The 25,290-nt window shown below is 34.8% G+C and overlaps 1 protein-coding gene across 1 annotated transcript in view; it reads left to right on the forward strand.

Moving 5' to 3' along the window:
- LOC139737027 (uncharacterized) overlaps positions 1-20,991 on the forward strand; it is a 36,527-nt gene extending 15,536 nt beyond the window's left edge. Inside the window, exons 3-10 of the mRNA XM_071647707.1 lie at positions 9,094-9,435; positions 10,449-10,574; positions 11,313-11,375; positions 12,387-12,563; positions 12,965-13,132; positions 16,996-17,083; positions 18,535-18,602; positions 20,212-20,991. Coding sequence (XP_071503808.1) covers positions 9,094-9,435; positions 10,449-10,574; positions 11,313-11,375; positions 12,387-12,563; positions 12,965-13,132; positions 16,996-17,083; positions 18,535-18,602; positions 20,212-20,513 — 1,334 coding nt within the window. The 3' untranslated portion in view covers positions 20,514-20,991. The remainder of the gene's footprint in view (positions 1-9,093; positions 9,436-10,448; positions 10,575-11,312; positions 11,376-12,386; positions 12,564-12,964; positions 13,133-16,995; positions 17,084-18,534; positions 18,603-20,211) is intronic.
- Positions 20,992-25,290: the final 4,299 nt, after the last annotated feature.

Below are 25,290 nucleotides of genomic sequence, written 5' to 3' on the forward strand. Positions count from 1 at the left end.
GGTGAAAGCCATTAAAAGAAGCATGTTCTTCATTTTATCTTTTTATAGGTATATCTGAGAAGTTTAAGTAAAGATTTTGATCAATTAGAATTACTTTTAAATCTTTCATCAGTCACTTTTTCAGTTATTGGTCTTTGCGAAACTTGGTTGCACGATCCGCTTCATTCGCTTGTATGTATTGAAGGTTACATTCTAGTTTCAAAGGATAGAACACGCAAGCATGGTGGTAGTGTGGCCTTGTTTGTTAAAGATGATGTTAAGTTTAATGTTATGGAAAAATTTTGCAAGGTTTCTGATATGATTGAACGTGTCTTTATAGAAATTGTTATACCAAATGCGAAAAACCTAATAGTTGGCGAAATTTACAGGCCACCAAATAGTAATTTTAACGATTTTGTTGGTGTATTGCAAACTATACTTGACTCTCCCTCTCTCATGAACAAGCATTGTATATTAATGGGAGACTTTCATATTAATCTATTTCATTATAATGAAAAGCCCCAGTGTCAGGAATTTTTTGATACAATGATGTACAATTCATTTATAACTTGCATCACGAAACCAACAAGGGTTTCTGATACAACTTCGTCACGAATTGACAACATACTTACAAATTTATCTCACGTTGCCGATCAAGGAATCATTGTTTCTGATATATCGGATCACTTCCCTGTATGTGTGACGTTACATGATATTTTTGAAAAAGTTCAAGCAAATTATAATAAAAAGGGATTTCGAGTAATGTCACAACAACGTATAGAAAGTTTGAAAATGAGTCTTGATCATACCGACTGGTCTGTTGTCTATAATACGAATGATGCTGATATAGCTTTTGATATATTCAATGAAATTGTTTTGCGTTTATATGATGCTCATTTCCCAGTTTCTTCGATCAAATTGAATTACAAAAAAATCCCAAGAAATCCTTGGATCACCAAATCAATTTTGAGATCTATGAATCGTAAAAATAACTTATTTTATAGATATAAGTCTAGTGGCACAGAAGAAGCAAAACGCAAATACTCGGCTTACTGAAATACTTTGACTTCTGTGCTACGTAAAGCTAAAAAAGATTTCAAAAAAAAAATGAAAAAAATTTCATTCAAAAATTTCAAATCCATAAAAATTATATCAAGTCCACTTGGAAAGTTATAAATGATGTATGAAAAAAGAATGATGGAAAAAAACTGGGAATTTATAAAATAATACAAAATGGAACGATAATTGATGACTCCCGTGGAATTGCTGAAGCATTCACCACGTATTTTGTAACTATTGGGTCAAATTTGGCAAGAAATATTCCACTAACGGAAAAACATTTCATTCATTTCTTGTGAATTCCAATCCTAGTTCTATATTTTTCACGCCAGTAGATGCATTGGATGTTATTGATATTGTAAATAATTTTAAAGCTAAACAAAGCTCAGGCTATGACGGTATGTCAATGTTTCTTCTTTGCAAAACAAATTATTTATGAAGTAGCCGCACCTTTGACCCATGTATTTAATTTGTCTTTAATGACTGGTGTTTTTCCTAGTAAAAAGAAAGTTGCCAAGATTATCCCCGTTTTTAAGAAGGGCAGACAGGACGACCTGGGCAATTATAGACCTATATCTCTTTTATCATCATTCTCCAAAGTACTTGAAAAAGTTGTCTACTTCCGAACTATCAAGTTTTTAAATGATCATGATATCTTAGTAGACACTCAATTTGGTTTTCGCAAAAAAACATTCGACTGCTCACGCCGTTTTGGTGGTAATAGATAAAGTTGTTCAAGCTATCGAATCTAAATCTCACACTGTTGGAGTTTTTTCTGGACCACTCCAAGGCGTTTGACATAATTGATAATGAAATATTATTGTACAAACTGTCTCATTACGGGATTCGTGGCAGCGCCTTGGAGTGGTTCAGAGATTACCTCACAAATTGATCACAATTTGTACACATTAATGATTCTGATTCAAGCACAGCAAATATAACATGTGGTGTTCCACAAGGCTCCCTTTTGGGACCACTTCTTTTTATTGTGTACATAAATGATTTGCCCAGGTCGTCCGCACTCCTTTCTTTCCTCTTGTTTGCGGACGATTCAAGTCTTTTTTCCTACTGAGTTACTTCAATAGTTAGTTCAATAGTTCAATAGTTTATTTATTTCCATCATCACAAAGAAAAGAAAAGAAAAAGTTGACATAATCCAAAGTGATACAATTTTTTTTTCATTTCTCTTACACTCGTCCGATGAAGGATTTTTTTCAATACAATATAAAGTATATTATACACGAATGATGTCGTAAAAAAGAAACAATGCACTTTGTCATGGCAACAAAAATAGTAAATAATCACAATGATGGAAAACAGTGTTCCACTAAAAAAGACACGCTTGTAAAACGTGGAACACTGGAACAAAACAACAACAGCACCAATTTGTTATACCAATAAGACATATTCATTTTAAATTCTTCTATACACTATTGTACATTTTACTCATTGATATAATGATGTTGATACTATGAACAATACTTACTAGGATTTTAGGATGCAAACGTATAAACTATGTAACATATCACATTTGTGGCGCAGACACTATGGGGCGAGGTGTGCCAGGAAAATTGAACGGAAAGGAAGATATGCAATCGGCCACAAAAAAAACATAACGACGACAACAACAACAACAATAACACAATACACAGAAACAACAGAATTTGAGGAAATGCACTCAGACAGATACTGGACAACGAAGAACGAGGAAAAAGGAGCACGGAAGAATAGAGAAGGAAAAGGAGAGGGATGGAAAAGGTCTGTGGACACACTACAAAATCTCAAGGAAAAGTGAAACATGACGGGTTTTTTCATTGAACAGAATTAACTGATATATTTAGAAAACAAATATTTTTTGAGTTTATACTTAAATGTAATTAACTTCACAGATTCTTTTAGATCATTATCTAAGCTATTCCAAAATCTGGGTCCGGTATAAACAAATGTATTTTGAGTGTGTACAGTTCTAACTAAGGGAAGATGAAATTCTTTAGATTGTCTAGTGGGATAATTATGTACGTGGCTGTTACGATGAAATAAAGAATAAAATATTTTGGGTAGATGATTACAGTTGTAATTAAACATAAATTGACCAAGTTGAAACAAATACAACTCTTTTATTTTCAGAATTTTGTGCTCAAGGAAAAGCTTGTCAGTATGTGCTCGGATATGAAGGTTAAAAACGATTCTGAGCGCCATCTTTTGCAAAAGAAAAAGTTTATCTAACAATGTCGAATATGTATTCCCCCAAGCAAGAATTCCGTAATTCAAGTACGGCAATACCAAACTTGAATAAAGCGTAATCAAAGCCGAAGAAGGAAGATAATATTTCAATCTATTCATTATGCCTATGTTACGTGCAATTACTTTACAAATATTGTTTATGTGACACTTCCATGATAACTTATTACCAACACAAACACCTAAGAATTTAATAGACGAAACCTCTTCTAGGGGAGTAGTGTCAAATATAACATTACCTGGTAATCTATCTAAAGAATTACTGAAAAACATATACTTTGTCTTCTCAATATTCAGTGACAATTTATTTGCATATATCCATTGTGAGACATTCTTCAATTCATCATTCACTGTACTAATCAAAGTATTAGGGTCAGGGTGGGAATAAAAAAGATTGGAATCATCCGCGAATAATATGAAAGAGAGTTTATCTGAAGATCTATAAAAATCATTAATGTAAACTATAAATAACAGTGGGCCTAACAAACTTCCTTGCGGACCACCACATTCTATTTTCTTCATAGAAGAATCAAAACTGTTCACATGTACATATTGAAATCTGTCAGATAAATAACTCGTAAACCATTGCAAGGCTTTTCCGCGAATACCATAATGGGATAACTTAGAAAGAAGTATACCGTGATTAATCGTATCAAAAGCCTTTGAGAAGTCCAGGAAGATGCCTATTGTATGCGAAAATGTATCAAGTGCATGTGTAATCTTTTCCACAAAGGTAAGTAAAGCGTGGGTGGTGTTGTGATTTTCTCTGAATCCAAATTGAAAATTCGTAAATATATTACTCCTATTGAAAATTTTTACAGTTCGGATATATACTATTCTTTCCAAAATTTTAGAAATTGAAGTTAATAACGATATTGGTCTGTAATTATTGACATCATTTTCTCCCCTTTCTTATATATAGGTATAAGTTTGGCAGTCTTCATTTGACTTGGTACAAGCCCAGTACTAAGTGATAGATTAATAATATATACTAAAGGATCTATTATTTGAAGAATTATATTTTTCAACAAATAATTATCGATTCCATCACAACCTGGGCTTTTCCCTTCTTTCAAATTATTAATAATATCAATAACTTCTTCATTATACGTAGGGTCCAAAAATATAGTTTTAGGATTAGGTATATCTAAAAAATCAGAAAACACTTTATTAGATGAAGGGATACTTTGTGATAAATTTTTCCTAATCGATGCAAAAAAAATCATTAAAAATTTCGGCCATACCAGCAAGTACATTGCTTGAGGTATTACCCCATCGTACTTCTGAAATACTAGATGCATCATTAGATGTATTCATAACATCTTTTATTGTTTTCCAAGTATTCTTAATATCATTTTTATATTTCATTATCTGGTTGACATAAAATTTTCTCTTTTGTAAACGCAATAAATTAGTAAGTGTGTTTTTGTATTCCAGTCACATATTTTTGTCTGTTTTTATCCGTAGGGTTACTCCTGTATTTATAAAACAAATTATTTTTTCTATTAATCGATCTTAAAAGTGATTGGGTTATCCACGGGAGTCTTGGTGTTCTTTTATAAGAACTTTTCCTTGTTCAAAACGGAATATGTTCATCAATTTTAGAAGTGATAGTTTTCATAAAATAATCATAACACAAATCAAGATCGGTATTGTTGTTTACAAAAAACCAATCAATATCTTTTAAACTATTTTGCAAATTAATAAGATTATTGGCCGTAATCTTACGACGTCTCTGATAATTATTTTGCCTAGGAGATAACTTAATTGGCACTTGTGTAAAGATTGGATAATGATCAGAGATGTCAGATAAAACAATACCAGACTCGGGAATTGGGAGAATATTACAAAAAATATTATCAATCAAAGTGGCAGATCGGTCAGTAACACGGGTCGGCTTAGAAATTAACGGTAATAAAGAAACAGACATTAAGGTTTCTACAAATTCTTGCGAAATATGTTGGGAGTTACATTTCATAAGATCAATATTGAAATCACCCATTAAATATACATGTTTATTTGTAAAGATAGAGTTCTGCATTAAATTTTGTATATACAACAAAAAATCATTCGGATTCGATCCAGGGGGTCTGTAAACAACTCCAATCAGTATATTTTTCCCATTCGGGTTTACCATTTCAACAAAAAGAGATTCAACTACATCAGTCATGACATTCAATTCTTCGTGGATAGAATATTCAAATTTGTTGGGGATGTATAAACCCACGCCACCACCCATTCTTTCTTTTCTATTTCTGTACACGAAATCAAAGCCGGATATAGAAAATAAATGACTTATATTGGGAGTCAACCATGTTTCGGTCAGACCTATAACAGAACAGTTATTACCAGAGTTTTCTAAAAATAATCGCAACTTATCAAAATTTCTACTTATGCTTCGTATATTCAAATGAGCTAACAAAAGATTGTCATCATCACTATTCATAACATATTGTTTATACTGATTTACAGTCAGATAAACACATGATGAACTTTGCACAGGATCTTCAGAATCAAAATTATATTCAAATTCTTGTGCTGAAGCATTAAGTTTGTTCGATATGTATGCTTCATATAAGGTGGAAGTTTTGTTTTCCTGCGCGGACGTAAAAGAGCGCCCAACTGTATCATAAAATTCATCATCGTTCACAGAGTTGAAAACAAATGTTGGATTAGCCATAAGTATAAAGAAAATCACACCGGAATCGACAAAAGTTCCACTTAGACCTAGACCTGGAGATTGTAGTTATGTAGGAATGTACAGACCAGGAAGAAGAGAAAGAGAAACGCATATACACAAACATGAAACACATACAAGAAACACACATATGAAGCATAGACATGAGACACAGACAAGACACGAGAAACAACAAGGACGCAGACAAGACATAGCCGATGATATCAAATTGGGCACACACGTCCGTGGCCTGTGTCTGCTCTGCCAATACAAAACGAGGCATAAGCAATAATATCAGCATGGATTTAACAACAGACTGCATTTGAGTGAGGGGGCTCCCTTGATATTCAAAAAATATCATTTTCATACGAGATATATTCACGTGCATAATTCAATCTATCAATATAAATTTTTATAGGTTATTTGGGGATCAGGAGAGAAGGAGAGAGACGAAGGGAGACACGAATAGAACTTTGATGTTTACTGTATGCACCTACACTGTAGTTTCTGATATTAACAGTAAATGCCTATTGGCCATAATAAAACAATAAGTGTCATATCTTCACAAGTCATGATAGACAAACTACGATGTAGAAATCAATTCTGAATATTTGTTCGCTGGGAATGTCATGAAGGAGAAAAATGGAAAAGAAATCAGAGAAGAACAAAGAAAAACAAATAACAAATACAGAACATCTCATAAAAGAGTTTAGACAATAAGCGTATAACTGATTGATACTATCAGCTTTCCCGGATATCACCTCATCGTAAGCTTTCTTCAACCCCATCCCTACCATTACAACACATCAATTAAAGTTAAATTGAAGAGAATGAAACAAATTATCTGCTTAACGTAATAGAAGATTATTCCATATATACATAAGTGTTTATTTTTTCATATTCATTTCAAGTTTGCAGAGAGAATGAGAGCGAGATGAGATCAGTGAAACAAAAATGGTATTGACTTTTTTGCTCAATTATTGATCAACATAAGTAGCGTCCGCAGGATTGGGACGTCCCACTCGTCAAAGTCGCGAAGGGGGGAAACAAGCAACAAAAACAAAAACGACACCATAGCGGGAAGCGCACCCACCAGGGAGGTGCACCTATCGTACAGAGCGTACAACGGGTCGAGTGCACAGAATACTAGTACATTGTGCTATGTTTTAGCTAAAATTCAGTTGAAATACAAAGATCATTGTATGCCCCATGGACTCCATACAGTATAGGAGCACAGCCGCCACAGTGGCATTGCCACTACTCCTCTTATACCCATCAGCAAACCCTGATATACTTGATATGCTTAACTCTGAGTTGAATCATGTTAACGATTGGATTTAAAGTAACAAATTATCCCTAAATCTAAACAAAACTAATTTTATGGTGTTTAGTAATACAATCACTTGTTTACCTGGCTTAATTTCAATCAAAGGAGTAAACTTACAACAGACAAATTCAGTTAAATTTCTTGGCCTTTTAATCGATTGTAAATTATCTTGGCAGGAACAAACAAATCATTTATGTAAGTTACTATTAAGAAATTTGGGTGCTTTACAGAAGCTTAAGCATGTTTTCCCCATTACGTACCTTATATTCGACGTTGTTATTGCCGTATCTTCATTATTACATACTGGCCTGGGGGAATTGTTCCAAAATACGCCTGGAGTCTATCTTTGGAATACAAAAGCGAGCTATAAGAATTATCAATTGTACCAAGTATTTAGCAACGACAAGCCCACTGTTCAAAAGTAATAACCTCTTGAAAATTTTTGATATGTGTTCTTACACCCTTGTTATATTTATGTATCAATTAACTAAAGACGAATTACCTTATGCTTTCACTCCCATGTTTGTAAAAAATAAAGTTATACATTCCTACCCTACAAGAAAATTCATTTCACTTTTCCCCAGTGAGAACTGCATTTGCTCTTAAAACAATAGTACATACAGGTCCGACATTCTGGAATAGCCTTGACTCTGACATCACTGAATCGTTTTGTTTTAAACGTAAAAAAAAATGTTTTAAACGTAAACTTAAAAAATCCCTTGTGCAGGTTTATATCTAATAATACAACATGCAATTTTATTCGAACTCCCTCACCTTTATCAGATTCGTTGTTTATTATATGTATTCCAGGTTTTCTTTTCGCTGTTTTTACTGAGTCATTTATGTCAAGGCTATTCCTGAATTAATGAATCATTATGTATCATGTGCATTTTTGCGCATTCCTACAGTTACGTAACTGTGTTGCTCGGGTGACAAGGAGTCTTGTAAGCGCAATACAGGTGGCTACTTTGTATTTCGCTATACGCTCTCGTATTTCTTTCTCTTGCTCTTTTTGCTCTCTTTTGTTTTACGTCCCTTTCCTTCCTTTCATAGTTTTCGTTACTACGCTGTTTAAGAAGACCAACACTTTCATCTGTACAGGGACCTATACATTATAAGCTTTGCTTTTAGTAGGTCCCCACATTTCATGTTTGTCAAACTGTCTTCTCTTGTATTCTTTGTAATTACGACGCTATGTTCAATCTTATGTTCAATCGATCGTTTCATGTTATTTATGTTTTGAGACGTGGAACAATAAAATCAAATCAAATCAAATCAAACACTAGGGTAATGATACTTGCAGGGCTCCTCAGAATATTCGATGTCATTCTTACTGTTATTGTCATTTAAAATATCAATGAGGAATAGTTGGGAATTTTGATTCTGAAAATTGGTTGAATTCAGCTTACAACCATTAAAAGATGCTGATGACCATATCTAACTATTGTTTACATAGGGTAACGGTCAATGTCATGGTCAATTGATAAACAGAGTTTATCGCTGATAAACACAGTTTATCAGAAAAACTGTGTTTATCCGTTGATAAACTCAGTTTATCAAAGAAAAACTCTGTTTATCAGTTGATAAACACTGTTTTCACTGATAAACAGAGTTTATCAGTGAAAAACAGAGTTTATCGACTTTTTACACAAACGGCTTGCCATAGGAGTTTATACATTTCGCATTGAAACTCTACATAATTATGCAATATAGAATATTTTCATTTGAGACACAACATAATGATGTTTTGTCTCAATTTTGATTTGATGATTTAATTCACTTCAAAGATTTGATTCCTTACTTTTCATAGCCCTGGCATCAACACACGCGATTGAGGAATGCGTTGATACAAGGAAAGCCAAACCAGGCCGGTGTACGTACAGAACTCCGCCTAAAACAACTTCACTTACCCTAACGTGTGTTGTGAGTGGATTTAAGCCTAATATTTCCATGCTTTGGACCGACAACGCGGGAAAGAGACAGTATTCTGTTCTTTCACAGCAGACAAAACTTTCTGATGACACTTTTGAGCGGTTCGAAACAATCACTGTTTCAGCAAAACATGGGACGGAGCAAACCTTTATGTGCATGGCTACTGGAGAGTCGGTGAATGGAACGTCGACCAAAGAAATCACTGTTCTGCCTATTTCAGGTCTCGTAGATTTTCGTTTCATCTCTCTCCCTCTCGTTGCCTTTCTCGCTTTTATCACAAACACACACAGACACATAATTACACATATCATAGATTTACATATTACTATATGTACGTATTTTTGGTCATGTATCTCTTTTTTACCTCGTTAATGCAAAAGGATATATTGATTTCACCAAATGAGGACATTCGAAATGTAATATTATCCACATTGTAACAATGCATTCCCCGAAATGAGACAAAAGCATAGAGACAAAAATTCATTCCAGTGCTTTTAAATGGGGAAAAACGCAAGTCTCCTTTTCTTATCAGGTTTACAAGTTTTTATTAGTATATTTTTCTGTCTAGCATCTACTCACACCAATTAAAAACGTATAAAATCAAGACATATTGATTTATCCAGGTTGTCAAAAAAGTCTTCATATTGATAAGTATGTACCGTGCATATTTTAGAGTTTTATGTGAAAGTATTCTTTGTTTTAACGATTTATTTTAAGCTCTGTAGGGTTTTTTGTTTAGATGAATTAAAAAAAGAAGATGATGAATAAATCAAAAGCACTTTTACACAAGTATAGATGAAGGCATATAAGAGAGTAACTAAATTGTCATAGGCTACAGTAACTATAGTCCACTTCCTGGACTACGGATTGTATGGACTTCACAATTTTATTGTCAGTTATCTCAATAGTTGATTCGATTCATTTTTTAAAAATATTTAGACAGGGATGGAATATATCCTAACGACGCATTGGTATGCAAATTGGAAGAACCACAATGTAGATGTTACGAATGCAATTATTTCCCTTGATTATCGATTCGCCCAGAAGTTGGGGTAAGTTGACAGAGGGTTGCATTCATTACATGTAAAACGGTATTAAATTTTGTTAAAAAAAAGAAAAAACAAGAAAAAACAAAACAAAACCAAAAAAAAAAAACATTGTCATTTGTCACTGCAATCCTTTCAGGTGTGAGAGATGGTCGTATTCATTTTATTGCATCATTTCCATTTTCAGGACCTCGCAATCGTTTGGTAATCTTTGTTGGAGTAGTCGCTGGTGGGGTAGTTGCTGCTGTCATTCTCTTCCTCCTTCTTGGAAAATGTTTACAGAAGTGCTGCCCAAACTATCTACCGCGAAAAGGTGTGCGGAATGAAATGCATTTATTATAGCCATTACTATGTGTGTAAAGTAATCACTCTTGATCTACTTTTTTTCCCAGAAAGAAAAAAAGATCTATACTGCGAGCATGTATGTGTTATTATATATTTAGGTTTGAGAAAGTCCTCCTACAAGGCGGAATATGGGCAAAGTTGTTATCACGGATGGATATGAACACGTCGAACAAGTATAGTTCACGTATCAAAGTCAAATGTTTTCCCCCACTTCTTTTGGATTCGACTTGGGCGAACTTATTTACGTCACTCATGATATACTACCCTATCACTTGATTTCCATGGGACTGTGATAAATTTAATCACGCTGGTAATGGTCTTTCTTCAGATCTACCTGAGGTAGCAATTTCACTCAATTCAACCTAAAACGGTTGAATTTAGATACAGAACAAAAACGAATACACATTAACAAGAAGACATAATAGTAAGCATAACGCTGTGAACATTTTAACGTCCTTCACTATTATTTTGTGTTATTTTTATTTATTCAGATCATGAGCTTTCGAATGACGTGTGATTTCTCCCTCTGTTAAAATAAAAGAAAAGGAAGAAGAAGCGAAACTACGAATTGGTATAAAATTTTGCCATGATACAGCTTCGATTTAAACAAATGTTCAAATAATTCAAATTACTGTACTCATATCCACAGTCATAAACGTATTTTTTGGTTCTTCTCCCGCCTCTTTGTTTTGTTATTCTCGAACAGGATGTGGTTGGAACCCTTGCTGGCGGAGAAAACCGGAGTCAAGTCCTGAAGGAGAACATCTGAGTATATAAAAAATACACATATGAAACATTGTAACTTGCATTATATTTGCTTTAAAAAAATGAAGGTCGTGCTTTTTTTAGTATTCAATAATTTACCGTCCATATCGTTATTATTGTCCTCACAAAATTCGGTTACGTCTTGTGAAAGTGTAAAGTTTCCGTTCTAGAAGAGTGTACATGCATGCACGGTGTAGGGGCCGAACAAAAAAAAACAAAAAACAAAAAAACACCTGGGAAGATTTTGTACCCCACAGAGGATCGTGCACAAATGCAGAGAATGAGCTAGCTTGCCCACATATCGCACGAAGAACAAATGGGTGACCCATACGAAGTACATACACCTTAGAACGTCACGGAACCATTTATGTGACGGATCAGTTGGAGCAATGTTGATATTCGTAAAACATCACTTTGATTCCCTGTTCATATACTGTAGATGTGCTGTAGATATCCTGCAGATATGCGTTAATCCTAACTAATATGGCCGTTCTGTCAGTTTGTCATCCATAACTACATGCGTTTTGCCCGGTAGTGCAGTACAGATACAGGAGATAACGTACAAGAGAAGGGTCAGATCGCGCTATCCGAGAAAAAAAAGTAAAACAAAAACAAAAACAAAAACAAAAACTGCCGTGCTTGCACATTGCCCTGGACAAAATTTTCTGTCCCCTCTGGTGGAAATCACCGGAAGATAAATGTCCATCCAAGGGTTAAAAAGGACATGAAATGCATGCGTTAGCAATAAATCACGGATACAAAAAAAAAAATCGACTTTGTTTCTCATTCCTTTGCCTTATCCAGGAAATTGTGATGGGGGAGGAAACAAAAAACTTTATTTTTTCCCTCTAGATTGACGATTTGAACAAAGAATGAGGAAAATATGGCCCGTTTGTTGCACGGCATCAGCCTACCCGGCAAAGTAAAACTAGGACTTAAACGTCATGTGCACATGCGTCAGGGCCTCGTGCATTTCATTTGGACCTGTTTGATTACTTCCATTTTTTTTTTTCAGTGAGCAGTCCAGCTGAGAAAAGAGAAAACCTCCGACGGAAAATAGAGCAGTATTCACCAGGATCGACGTCTAATATCCGTTCCGAGGCTCTCCCATCGAAGGTGAACATCAGTTTGTTTGGTGAAATGGCTGCTGGCAAATCTTCTTTCATCAACTCTCTCAACTTTGCTTATAAAGGTACGGATGTGTAAATCTTTTTACATTGTCTGTTTATTTTTTACATTATAGAATACAGAATAAAGTCATATTAACAACTTTACAGATAAGTGGCAGCGCCAAACATAATTCTCGTTGATGCTCTTTTAATCAAGAGTTATCTGTCTAGCGATTTTGTATATATTCAAAGTGAAACTTTTTCGCATGGTATATGCAATTTCAGTTATACTTCATCCATAGACAACACTTGAGACACCACTCCAAATGCACATAATGCTTAGGGTCGAGGATAGTAGTTTAATCGTTTGGAGATTAAAGAGAGAGAGAGAGAGAGAGAGAGAGAGAGAAAGAAAGAAAAAAAGAAAAGTTGGTTCTGTACAAATCCATAAAACTTGCAATGTTTGTGGTCTGTGTATGGACAGGAGAATATTCCATTGTGACAGAAGAAGGACAAAAGCAACGTGGAGGAGGGATGACGAAACTTCGCTTCCATCACACATTAACTGGGAAAATCGACTTGATCGACAATAGGGGAATGAAAGACTTCTCTGTTAACGAGCACATATTTAAACGACTTCAGGAGGAGTGCAGTAAGTATTAATTAATGTAAACATTTAGCACTTGACCGAAAGAGCTGTGTTAATAGCACATATTGCGGGTAGTCCGTTCGGAAATTCGACCTATCATATTATATCATGACACGAACAGGTGTGAAATGTCTTCTGCGAAGGTCTACAGTTATGGTATACCGGACTCAATTGCAGTGATGGGGTATACAGTTGTATAGGTCATTAAGGTAGAGCCAATGATCAAGATTTCAACGTGTCTCAGAATATAGTGTTGCATGAGACGTTTAAGGACTATTTGTGACCTTGCATCACAAAACGAACAAAAACACCCAAGACACGAATTTTTAGGTAAGAACAGATTCTGAAAAAAGCAGAATCTAGGCTTTAAAATGATGTATAACTCAATCAAAATGGACGAATTTAAACGAGAGCAAGAAATCGTAAACTCTGGAGAAGCGTGAACTGAGAAAAGAGGCTCTGAAGTACAGGGCTATTCAAGCGTTTAATCTCTTCCAAGCCATGGTAGCTGTGCGATGAAAGGGACAAAACATAAATGTATACCATCGGAGCAATAGCAATGACGGGATTATCAGATTAAGCTGAAATTAAACATTACCTATAGATACATTCTGTCCATGATTACTGCTAACTTTTGAAGCAGTAGCATAATCCTTTTAAAGTTTTTGGAGTTGATGGTTAAGAGTGTGTAAATGATTTCAAGTCATGAAAAGTGGTCTTGAGTTCTTACGTAAAATCAAGATGTGCAACTTTTGTTGGTTTTGTGATGCAAGGTCACATTTGGTGCATTCATTCTACCCACCCACAAATCATGCACATAGTGTGTATGAGGGTATGATTTTTATCAATTACTGTGAGGTCGGTTGGCCCGACAGTTGGTCGATCAGTCGGTTCGATTCACAAGATGTTGCAAAATCTTGTGAATCGAACTACTCCTTCGCTTTTTTGAGCAATTGACGCCAAATGTGGCACGTATGGCGGTTGTAGACGCCTCTTTCTTCAGTATCGCGTGAGTGTGAGGAAGTATGTTACCGTGGTAATAACATTTTGTTACTACAAATCATACATATGTGGATTGACCTAACTTTCTCAGTTTTTATGCCTCCGCCACACAGTGTCGCCGGAGGCATTATGTCTTCGGGTTGTCAGTCCGTCCGCTCTTTCGTGCGTCTGTATTCAGTTTTGTGGACAGCAAAACTTCAACACAGTTTGAGGTATCCTAATGAAATTTGGTATATGACTGAATGAGTGAACAAAGTTGTGCCAGTCAACTTTTTTTTTTTGCACATGGTAAAGGTAAAAGTTCTTGGTCAAATTCTTGACATTGCACTTCTTCACTCATATCTATTCAATGCGTCAAGGTATTTTTTTTTTCCTGAAACTTAATGTGTTCATGCATACCAGATAAAATATTTCGAAAGCAAGTTTTGGACCATGGTCAAATGTAAAAAAAAAGCCAAAAGTGTAGTGAAAATACAAAAGGTTCACTTTTATTTCTACATATCTCTGAAATGGCTTAAGATATCTTCATGAACTTTGGCATATGAATGTATGAGTGAACAAAGTTATGCCTCTCAAAATGTCACACTCTTGAAATTTCAAAGTTTTACCAATACGTATTTTTATCAATTTTTGTTTTTATTTTATTTATTGGTATTTAAAATACTGATCAACAGTACCCAATAAATATTTAACAGAATCAGTGTACAATTGAGAATGTGAACTATGATGAAAGACATGTACACTGTGCTTACAAGCACACGACATGGTAACGCCTCACTGTTTGTTTGTTTTTTATGTAGCGCATACATGCATTACCAGATAAATATTATCTAGGCAAAGTTGTGGGCCGTTGGATCATGTAAAGGCAAAAGGTGAAAAGTCAAGTCGAATGTGATAAAAATATATATATTTTTTCTCATACATCTCAGAAATGACTCTAGTTATCCTCTTGAGTTTTGGGATACAGGCATATTAATTTGCTGCCTGGCAGTGATTTTTTTTGTTGGACTCCTTGATTCAAAGGTGAAAGTCAGGTTGAAATGCTCAAATCCTACTTTAATGCAAGAAAGTTACTTTTTTCCCATACTAGATGATTATTCAATGAATAAACTTAATGAAACTGGGTATTCATGTATTACTGCAAGATGATTTAGCAGGGAAATATTTTGACCATGTGGGTCAAAAGCTCACCAAGGTTTTGATTATTTGACATGAGATTTTGAACATAAATAGTTACTGTAATTTTAAAAAAAAAACTTTCAGTTTAAGCTTTTAGCTTATTCCCTCCTTTTTCAGCATTTGCCCTGAAATTTTGCACATAATGATTATACTGAACTATGGCATACTTTATCTTTCTTCAATGTCATATAATGGGTTGCCATGATTAAAAAAAACAAAAACTTTTTTTTTCTTAGGAAGATCATACAAATTACCAGTTGATTTAGCGCATTCCCTCGATTTTTTTTTTTAAATAACTAACTTGAGGTTTGGAACTTTGATGACTTTGTTACCAATACAAATTGTAAATGAACAAATCAAACCTTTGCACAAACCGTTGCATTCTTACAGCACACATAAAACAAAAAAAAGCATGAAACAATATTGTGGATTGCACTAACTCTCTCAGGTTTAGGCGGGGTATTAATAACATTCAGTGATAGTTTATGGTTACAACATACTTCTTTAAATAGAGAGTTGTAGGGATCAAATTAGCAGAATATATAACACTCAACATAATGCACTAAAAATGCTATATACCATTCTTGAATCTCTATAAAGACACTCTTCATGAATTAAGATTCTGTTAATTTTTACCGTTGTTCTCTGAATAATTCACGTCCAATTAACAGTCTCAATAGAGCTTCATGCTTCAGAAAAAAAGTACCGGCAAACAAACACTCAATTGCACGGGAGTTGTCGGAGTTCGAAAGGAAGTACGAAATGTGGTATAGTCTGCATACAAAAAGAAAAGAAAACAGGCTTGCTTGCTTGGTTGATGACAGGTGATATATATATATATATATATATATATATATATATATATATATATATATATATATATATATATAGTGCGATGATGGTGATACTTGTACCGTACGCCTCTGTCATCTTAGGAAGAATTATAGTCGAGAGACAATGTAATGATGACAAAAGATGTCTCATGAAGCCGGCTGTTACGAAGCTTTCGACCTTGGAGGAAGACCAAGGTCGAAAGCTTCGTAACAGCCAGCTTCATGCGACATCTTTTGTCATCATTACATTGTCTCGACTATATATGAAGAGTTTGTTCGCAAAAACCGATAAGTCCATTTTTGAAGATTTTGAAGTACGGTCTCTGTCATAAAGTACAAAATAATACCTTTTAAATGATATTATATTGGTCACTTCATATAAAGGTACATTTTTTAAGTTATGGTCAAAAGAAGCAAAATTTTTCCTATTATTCTCTTTGTTTTTCTTGACCTTTAATCGCAAATATCTCCATTTGGCAAATATGGACTTATCGGATTTTGCGACCAAACTCTTTATACATATATATATATATATATATATATATGCAATTCATTTATAATGTCATAACAAGATTTGAAAGGGAATTGGATGAAAAAGCATGGCACACAAGGTATACGTATGTAATGCTGTCTTGTTCTATGGCACGTTATAATTTTGCTGCCGTCGTACATTCTAAAGTTGCGACTTCAAGATTAAAAGAATGAGACAAGAAGCTGGGCAGAAAAAAAAAGTGGACTATGAAGTGGAATACGTACATTCAGGTGCATTAAAAGGATGGGAAGGGGGTTATTGACGATAATGCCAGCTACTATAATGGTTATTTTCTTCATTGATTTTTGTTGTATTCGCAGACGGGAAACGCAGCATAAATCCCTCAGAACGTGTCGAAAGAAGCAAGGATGAAGAATGTCATTGCGCTGTGTTTGTCTATCTTGACAGGTGAGAGATTAATTGCATGTGATAGGTCCCTTGGTGACAAGAGTTCGATATAAAGTATAACTCGGTACAAGTCAAATCCAAAAGCATAATTTCATATTTAACACTGTCCTTCATACCTTTTCAAAAAGAAGTTGGCAAAGGCATCAAGCTGCATTCTTCACATGAGATAAGTCACATCAATGACGCGGTGCCGTGTAAAACCTTCAGCGGTGAAAAAAAAACCAAGGTTAACGATGTCACTTAGAAAAAATAAATGTCAGGGTAAAACTGTTACAGAAGAAAATTTGATTTGAAAAATAATGTTGGAAAGAAAAAAAAACATATCGGGAGAAAATGTCACTATCAAAACGACAAGGGGTTAAACGTTGTTAAGATTAATGTAGTAGTGAAACTGTATAGCACAACAAGAACATAAAAACAATCATAAAAGATGTAGCGTGATAATATCTGAACGAAAAATCGAAAAGAGGTAAAGCATCGGAAGAGAATGATTTTCGTAACAGAAATTATAGTTCAGAGAAAAATGTGTTAAGTTGATAATATTGTCAATGACGGAAGCTTCTAAGGACTAACTATTTGCTTGATTAAGATAATTTTGTTTCAGTTGTAACGTTAATGAATTTAAACAATGATGAAAGTGGAAGGTAAAATATTTTATGCAGAAAAAGTAATGGTTATGAAAATAAAAACAATTATCTCCTTTAAAGCTTGTAGTCCACGAAGGAGAAATATGTATGTGACCTGACGGACGGATTAGAAATGTTCTTTATTTTCGTTTGCTTTCTTGTCAAAACAAATCTAGGTCATGCATGATGCATGTTTATAGTTATTGGTTCAATGAATCCAAAGTTACTGTTTAGAGGCTTCAATACCCTCAAGGAGATTAAAATGTAACTTGCACGTTCTTATTGCTCTCAGTCATTATCGACATCTTTGCCTCCGATATTTTTACCCATGACATGTTTCCAACCATCAGTAAATGAAACTCAATATTTTCCCTGACGTTTTTACTAACGACAATTTCACCGTGACTTTTTTATGCGAGGTATTTCCCTTAACTTTTTTTTTGAACGAATTGTATCATTGATTCTTCGTTTTGTTTTTTTCGACTGAGTAATTTAACTCTTTGTCTTAATTCCCATAACAATTCTAATGTTAATATTTTTCTTCCAGCCGTTAACAATATTCCCGAAGCGGTTGAGCTGTGGCTACATCGAGCACATTGCATTTATGAATGCTAAATAGCGGTTCAAGTCAAGACTGTCAGTCATATCACATGTGCCCATTTGGTGTAAACAAATGGAAACTTGCGTTACGTGGTAATTACATCATTGTCAGTTTGAGTTATCGAGTCTGTGCCATGTAAGGAATGTCGATATTTAAAAAAAAAGAGTAGTGAAAATACTTGCAATGCAAACATTAGTAGATATCGACATGGTTTACTCTTTCAGTGATATCGCGAGAAATGCTGCGACCACATTCATCAGAAGATTCTCCGAGATGGTGAGGGATAATCTTTGTAAGTATAAGATCCACAATCGTGGCATGTTAATTATCGAGTTGAATGTTAGACGGTGATTGGTCAGGTGATTAGACAATGTGATACACCAAATTGCGAGGGACTAAATGGATAGTAGACGAACTGGTAGGGAGGTTGCTAGACAACTGGTTGTGGACGAAACAGGATTAGACCTTTTGGGTTGATACTAACCGGTATCAGCAAAAGTGGGAGTAGACCAAGTGACAGATCATCAAGCCTTTACGGCTTGCGGAGGATATGTTTTCGTTTCCGTATGTTGGTCTTTGGGTCTAACTTTTTGCCTGTTTGTTTGTTGTGTACGAGACAACTCGACAACGGATGAGCGAGGGTTTGTTTCCTAATTTTTCTTTTTTATCTTTTCATTTTTTTTTTTGCATTGAGTGTTTATACTGAGGCAAGAAAGAAACAATTCTAGGGGGTCCTAAGGTCAAAGGTCAAATGACGTAACGGCAAAAAGGGCATGGAATTAATTTCCCAAATAACTCATAAACGGATGGCCGGATTTTCACCAAACTTGCAGGGGTATTAGCAGAGAAGTAAGAAAAGAATGATGTGATGAGGTGATGGGACTATCAGGTAAAGGTCAAAGGCAATCAAGACAGTGTAATCTCTCAAGAACTTATGTAAGGATAATCGGATTTTTAAGCAAACTTTGTGTATATAATAAAGAAAGAAAGAAAATGTTCAATTCGGGGTTCATGACATCAAAGGTGATAGGTTAAAGCGGCTCATCAAGACATAAGCTTAGTTTCCCAATAACTCAACAATCTACATGTATTATCAGCCTTTCATTAAATGTATTGCGTAGATGTCTCCATAACTCTTTATTTCTGTTGAAGATACTGCCTCCGAAATGGCGATTTTTCAATCCTGGCTGCTTGACGGAGGTTTGCTCTTTCTGTGTGCTCGAGTTGTTGTATATATCGTCACCTCTATGTTGATTTTGTTGGTTTAGCAGCATCTAATGAAAATTAAAGTATCGTAAGAAAAGAGAGACTTTGAATACAACATATTACATGAAAGAGGAGATGCATCATTGTGACAAAGAAGGACCAGACATGAAGCAGACATGAGAAATCTTGTGGATCTGGTTTGGTCGAAACGAACGTGATAGATGGTGGACACAGACCAAAGACTTTTTTTTCAAGCAAGGCTGTTTTCACAAGTGCGGAGACCGTGCAATTTTAATCACGACTCTCATTATGGGCATTGCTGAAATAGTGATTCGAATGACAGATTTTATTTTGTGTGTGTGTGTGTGTGTGTGTGTATGCCAAATAAAATCACCATATTGTTTAAAATAATAAAATACAAATTCGAGTTCACATTAGAGTGTCTACTACTTTTTACGATTCCTTAGGTGATTAAACTTGCTTTTGACTGTCCCACTTTATTACATAAAATGTCACATGAAATGAAATGTACGACACAATAGAATACTGAAGGGAAAGGAATAAAACAGGCGTAATCAGGCTTATCAGAATATAAGATCTCTTGAGTCAGCAATTGTAATTTTGAACATTGGGGCTCGTCGTTTCAGCTGCATTTTTGTATATCTCTCTTTCTCCTTTTGTCTTAATTTCCCCAGACACAAGTCCCATCATTGTGATAACCCATAAGAACTCATACACTCACCCTGAGAGTCTTCGTCAGGAGATATCTGACACGCTGGGTGAATCAACGGTATTAATGTTTGAGAATTACACCTCTAAAAATCATGAAGAAGACGTCAAGAAGGACGTGGACTATCTAGAGTTCCTCTGGTCTGCTCTGCAAATCTGTGATCGCACGATCTATCAACGCCAGATCAAAGAGCGAGAAACGCCTGTTCGAGAAACATGGAAGGAGTGGTTTCGCAGGGTGGCCGGATCTAGTTCTGCTGAACATTGAGTTGTAATTGGGTGTATATCAACGTTTCCTAAAAGCATAATGTGTTATTGGTAAACCTATTAGTAACCTTAACCGCCCAAAACTGCCCGTCAGACAGTCTTTTAATAGTTTATGTTTTATTATTCTTTTTTTTCGTATACAATTTATAATTCCGTAATTTGAAAGAGGTCAAAGGTTAATAAATGTATGTTTGATTTATTTCTGTGACACACAGATCTTTCGGTAAAGCATTGAGTTGTGAATACAACTCTTTAACTATCATGAAATAAACAAGTTTCATCGTTCACCAGGTGAAACCATGAGTATGTGTTCCTTCATGAAAAGACCTCAGGAAAAAAAGGTGAGGTGTTGTGTTTTCTTTCTACCACTCTTTAAAAATGTTTGAAAGCAGATGTTCTACATGGGTGTATGACTGTGTGTGAGAGAGAGAGAGAGAGAGAGAGAGAGAGAGTTTGTGTGTGTGTGTGTGTGTGCGCGCGTGGAGGTAGATCTAAAAAGCGAAGCTGGAAATGTAGCGGTGCAATTTGGATTCTGAATTGTTATTGAATTAATCTTCCAGTTTTTACTTTTTCTGGCTTTTGTTTGGTGATGTAAATTTTCATTACGTCACCCCATTTTACACTACCTGTGCTATTTCCTTCGTGGCCTCTGTTAGGGGAAAAAAATGAGTCACAACTAAGATCGTAGAATTTGAATGCTGTAAAAAAAAGAGATATTAAGCGAGGTTAAATTCATAATGACTAGAATAAGTTCACTCCAAATCCATAATTGTGAAACTGCACCGTAACGACATTTACTTGTACACAAGTTTATACACATACAAATTTACAGTAGTTATGATAATGACTTTTTTAAGAGACCTCGAATTGTAACGTATACTGATAGTCATGCCTTTTTTTCTCTCTTTACCATTTGTCAAATATCTTCCCCACTGTTGACAAAATATTTTGCAGTGTGTTGAGAACGAACCATTTGTAGACGTTTTCTATGTATTTATCAGAGACCAGTTTAAAAGCCTTTATTATCTATTATGATTATGCCATGGATTCATGTATAATACCCGTATCCGGGCAATTACCCCCGTCTAATTACTGGTTAATGGTAAGGTTAGAGTAAAGATGAGGGTTGGGTTCAGGATTAGGATTAGAATTAGGGTCATGGGGAGGGTCCGGGGAAATTGCCCAGGGGGTGATAGCCCTAGACCAGCATGATAATGCCGCCTTACCAGAAAATAATTGCATTCTTTACATGTTAGTTGTATATATTTTGTTTTACACAATGGCATGCATGGGTCAGTTAAAAGTAAAATATTGATTACACGTAACGAAATTGTAAACGTACAGAGGGTGTTTTTCATAGCAAAATTTTAATTGACAGTATACATGAAATACAATTATGTATGAGTGCAGAGTAAATACATGTGAATAGACCACTCCTGAATTGATTCAAGAATGATAGCTGTGTTTACTCGGTGCTTTCTATTGTTTATTTGAAGAATATCGGATGCATAATAGAAATGATGCTAGCTGCTGAACTGATATCTATTATTTTTGTACAGGCTTCTCCTCTTCTATACATCGATACTTGTACATACATGATGTATGTCCAATTTAGTTTAATGTCATTTCAATTGTGTTTTTCTCTTTTTCTAGCGGTACTGAATGCGACAGAATCTCCAATCCTATCTGGTATTACACCGTTTGTAAAAGATTCAACGGTGGAGGGAATGGAGTGTTTTCAGTGACTAAAAGAAAGAGCATTGTTTTATGATGTCTTAAAGTCAATGACTCTGCTATTATTTTTGCTCAGTCAAGCTTTTTTTCTATTTGACAAAATCCATGGCTGATTGATGTTATTCGCTGCACAATGTTTATAATCTTTTTTTTTTGTACAGAGCGCATGAAAAGGGCTACTTATTGATACTCGAAGTTCCCACTCGATCTTATACCTTCATTTGTAGAAGAATTTTAGGAATTCTGTGAAGATGCCAAGACAGTGCTATCAGATCCTCTTGCAAAACGATGTCTTGCTTTTTGGCAACGTCGTGATACGTTTTGTCATTTTATATTTAGTTTTGTACATGGTTAGAAATTGTATCATACATCAAAAAGGCTGAGTTACTTTTGTCATAATCTATTATTAACTTTGATATGAATTTATTTTCGTTATTACATGAAACATACTTCGCATTTTTTCTTTTCTTTTGTTTTGTTTTAGAGATAACTTATTCTATATGATAAGTGCAGGGTACTCACCAACATGTTCTGGGTATTAACTATATAACCTTCAATTACGCAGACGTATTAAAAACTACTTTTGGAAAGGATATAGGCACAAAAACCCTTCACGGAACAGTTCTATTAAATAAAGCTTGTGATGTCTATGCTAGAGTTATTACACAACTATTTCTTGCCAGAGTAGTCTCAATCCTGCACATATTATCATACGCAGTGTTCCTCTGATACGCAAAATGATTAGCAAGCACGCCGTCGAAGTTAGCTAGAGCTATACGCATAGCATACGAAAATGTCAACGAAATCCACAACGCCAACAAGTAACACAGCGAGGCGTAGTCGTAAAGAACGAAAAGAGATAGCTTACATGGCTTAAGAAAACCTAGTGTTATTACCTGGGACCGATCAATCATCTTTTGTAGAACATAGGAAGGCATTGATATGATTACATAATCTAATTTCTGGCAAAGATTTCTCTTTCCAAGTGTTGTAAAAAACTTTGCTTTTCCATACGTTGTACATTGAATTGCAGGATTTAAGATTTCGGAATTAAAAGGCGCTAATCATAACACTGCAAAATTGAATCAAATTGTCCGTAAATTTATGAGAGGTAGAGAGAGAGAGAGAGAGAGAGATTCATTGCAGAACGAGCTAGCGCCATTCTTGTTAATATATACATATAATATTATATATATATATATATATATATATATATATATATGGGTCAGAATTTTGAACGATGTACAATTGAGCCAAAACAAGGGAAAATTTAAAAAGTAGGAAAGTCTCCAAATCATTCATCTTACCTGAAAGAGTATAACTCAAGCTTTAATATGAACCCAATTATACTAGGATTTTCCCAGAGGAACAAGTTTTTATTCACCGCTGAAGTTTACTATGTCCAGAGCAGCGAACGTCCGTGAGGAATAGTACTGCACATTCATTTGAATACCATTTAACATAGTTTCAAAAGATCTGATTCAGTTCAAAATCCTAACGAAATATCTTAAGGGACATGTGTACGTGATTGCAGAATATTAAGCTTGTACTCTTAACCTGTACGTAATGGTAGACAACTGATGATTTAACTAAATTCGTCATTTCTGTGGAAATATTGCTCTTCCGCTAAACACTTTCTTAACTTTACGCGCATTTTACAGAAACTCAATATTTTCACCTCTTATTTCACTATCCCATACTTTAATCCTCACTCCCAAATAATAATATACCTTTTTAAGATGTATCTCATCTGGGCAGTCTCTATAACCCAACAAACATAGCATAGTTTTCATCACGGAGGTTCGCATGTAGCTCACGGACGTTCGGAACAAACAAGATATTGAACAATGCAGCTCTCTTGAGTTGGAAACGCATTCTACTCACAACAAACAGCAATTTCATGTCGAGAACAGACTCCTCTGCAAAATCCTGAATAGATATTACCAATTCTCAATTATATAAGCTTGTTTATCTTCTCATACTGAGGAATCAAAGAAAACAATTTGTCCATCTCTCGTAAATGAACGTACAAACGTATGTGTAATCTCAGTGACGTAGTCCATCCTTGAGAACGAATATATTTATCAAAATTTCGTTATCATGAAGTAAATATTCAGGTCCTAAACTTGTTATATAAAGTCTACAATGCAAAATTTGCTTTTCATATAACGAACATGGTCACAGCTAAAATCATGACAAAGAAGTAATATAGAAAAACAACAGAAATGTGCTCCGTTATAGAAATACGAAGTTTAGCTGGGGAGGGCAAACGAATACGTTAGGAAGAAATCCCTCTGTGTTTGCTCCTTGTGTTACACACTGTTACCGAGGAGAATTTGTGTTATTATTTTAGTCAGAAAATGATAATAGGTTCGATACTGCGAAGTTTCAATAACAAGACACAATGAGTCCATGTAACTTGGATGGATGTTTGTGACTTCGATATTATACAATATGGTTTGTTATAACAAACATTTTGTAGCGCGTCATTTCGGAGGCTCGTTATTCATACAGTTTGTCAATACGAAAATTGATAGAGTTCGTATAATTATGAAGCTTTTTTATTCGGTAAATGACAGGAATTTCCGAAGGTTAATCGAAAGGCTTATTAATTGAAACATGAAAAATTATGTTCGCTTATCCAAATGTGGAGAAACAAGTTAACAACTAAAATCCTCCAATTTCAAAGCCTCATAATAACTGTTTTCACCTAAACGAATATCAGGCCCATTCCACTCTTAGAAGAACGGACCTAAAAATAATGATCCTTAATATCTATTTTTCGAAGAACATTTCGAATAACAAACCTCCTGAATTAACTACATTTCTTTTTTTCATTTTGGAATAACAAACCTTTGGACATCGGAGTAACGAATCTTTGGAAGAGCGAACGTATCTAAGTGCAACCTTAAACCTATTCTTAATCATTATTTTTTTTTAACATGTGTTTTCAAAGTAAGCACAACAGCACAAACAAATTGACGATCTCTCTGTCTCTTAAATGTAAAATGAAAAAAAAAAAACTTGGAAAAAATTACAAATGA

The sequence above is a fragment of the Diadema antillarum genome, unplaced genomic scaffold, assembly GCF_040938485.1.
Source record: "Diadema antillarum isolate AM-2024a unplaced genomic scaffold, OU_Dant_1.0 seq00000675_RagTag, whole genome shotgun sequence".
NCBI lineage: Eukaryota > Metazoa > Echinodermata > Echinoidea > Diadematoida > Diadematidae > Diadema > Diadema antillarum.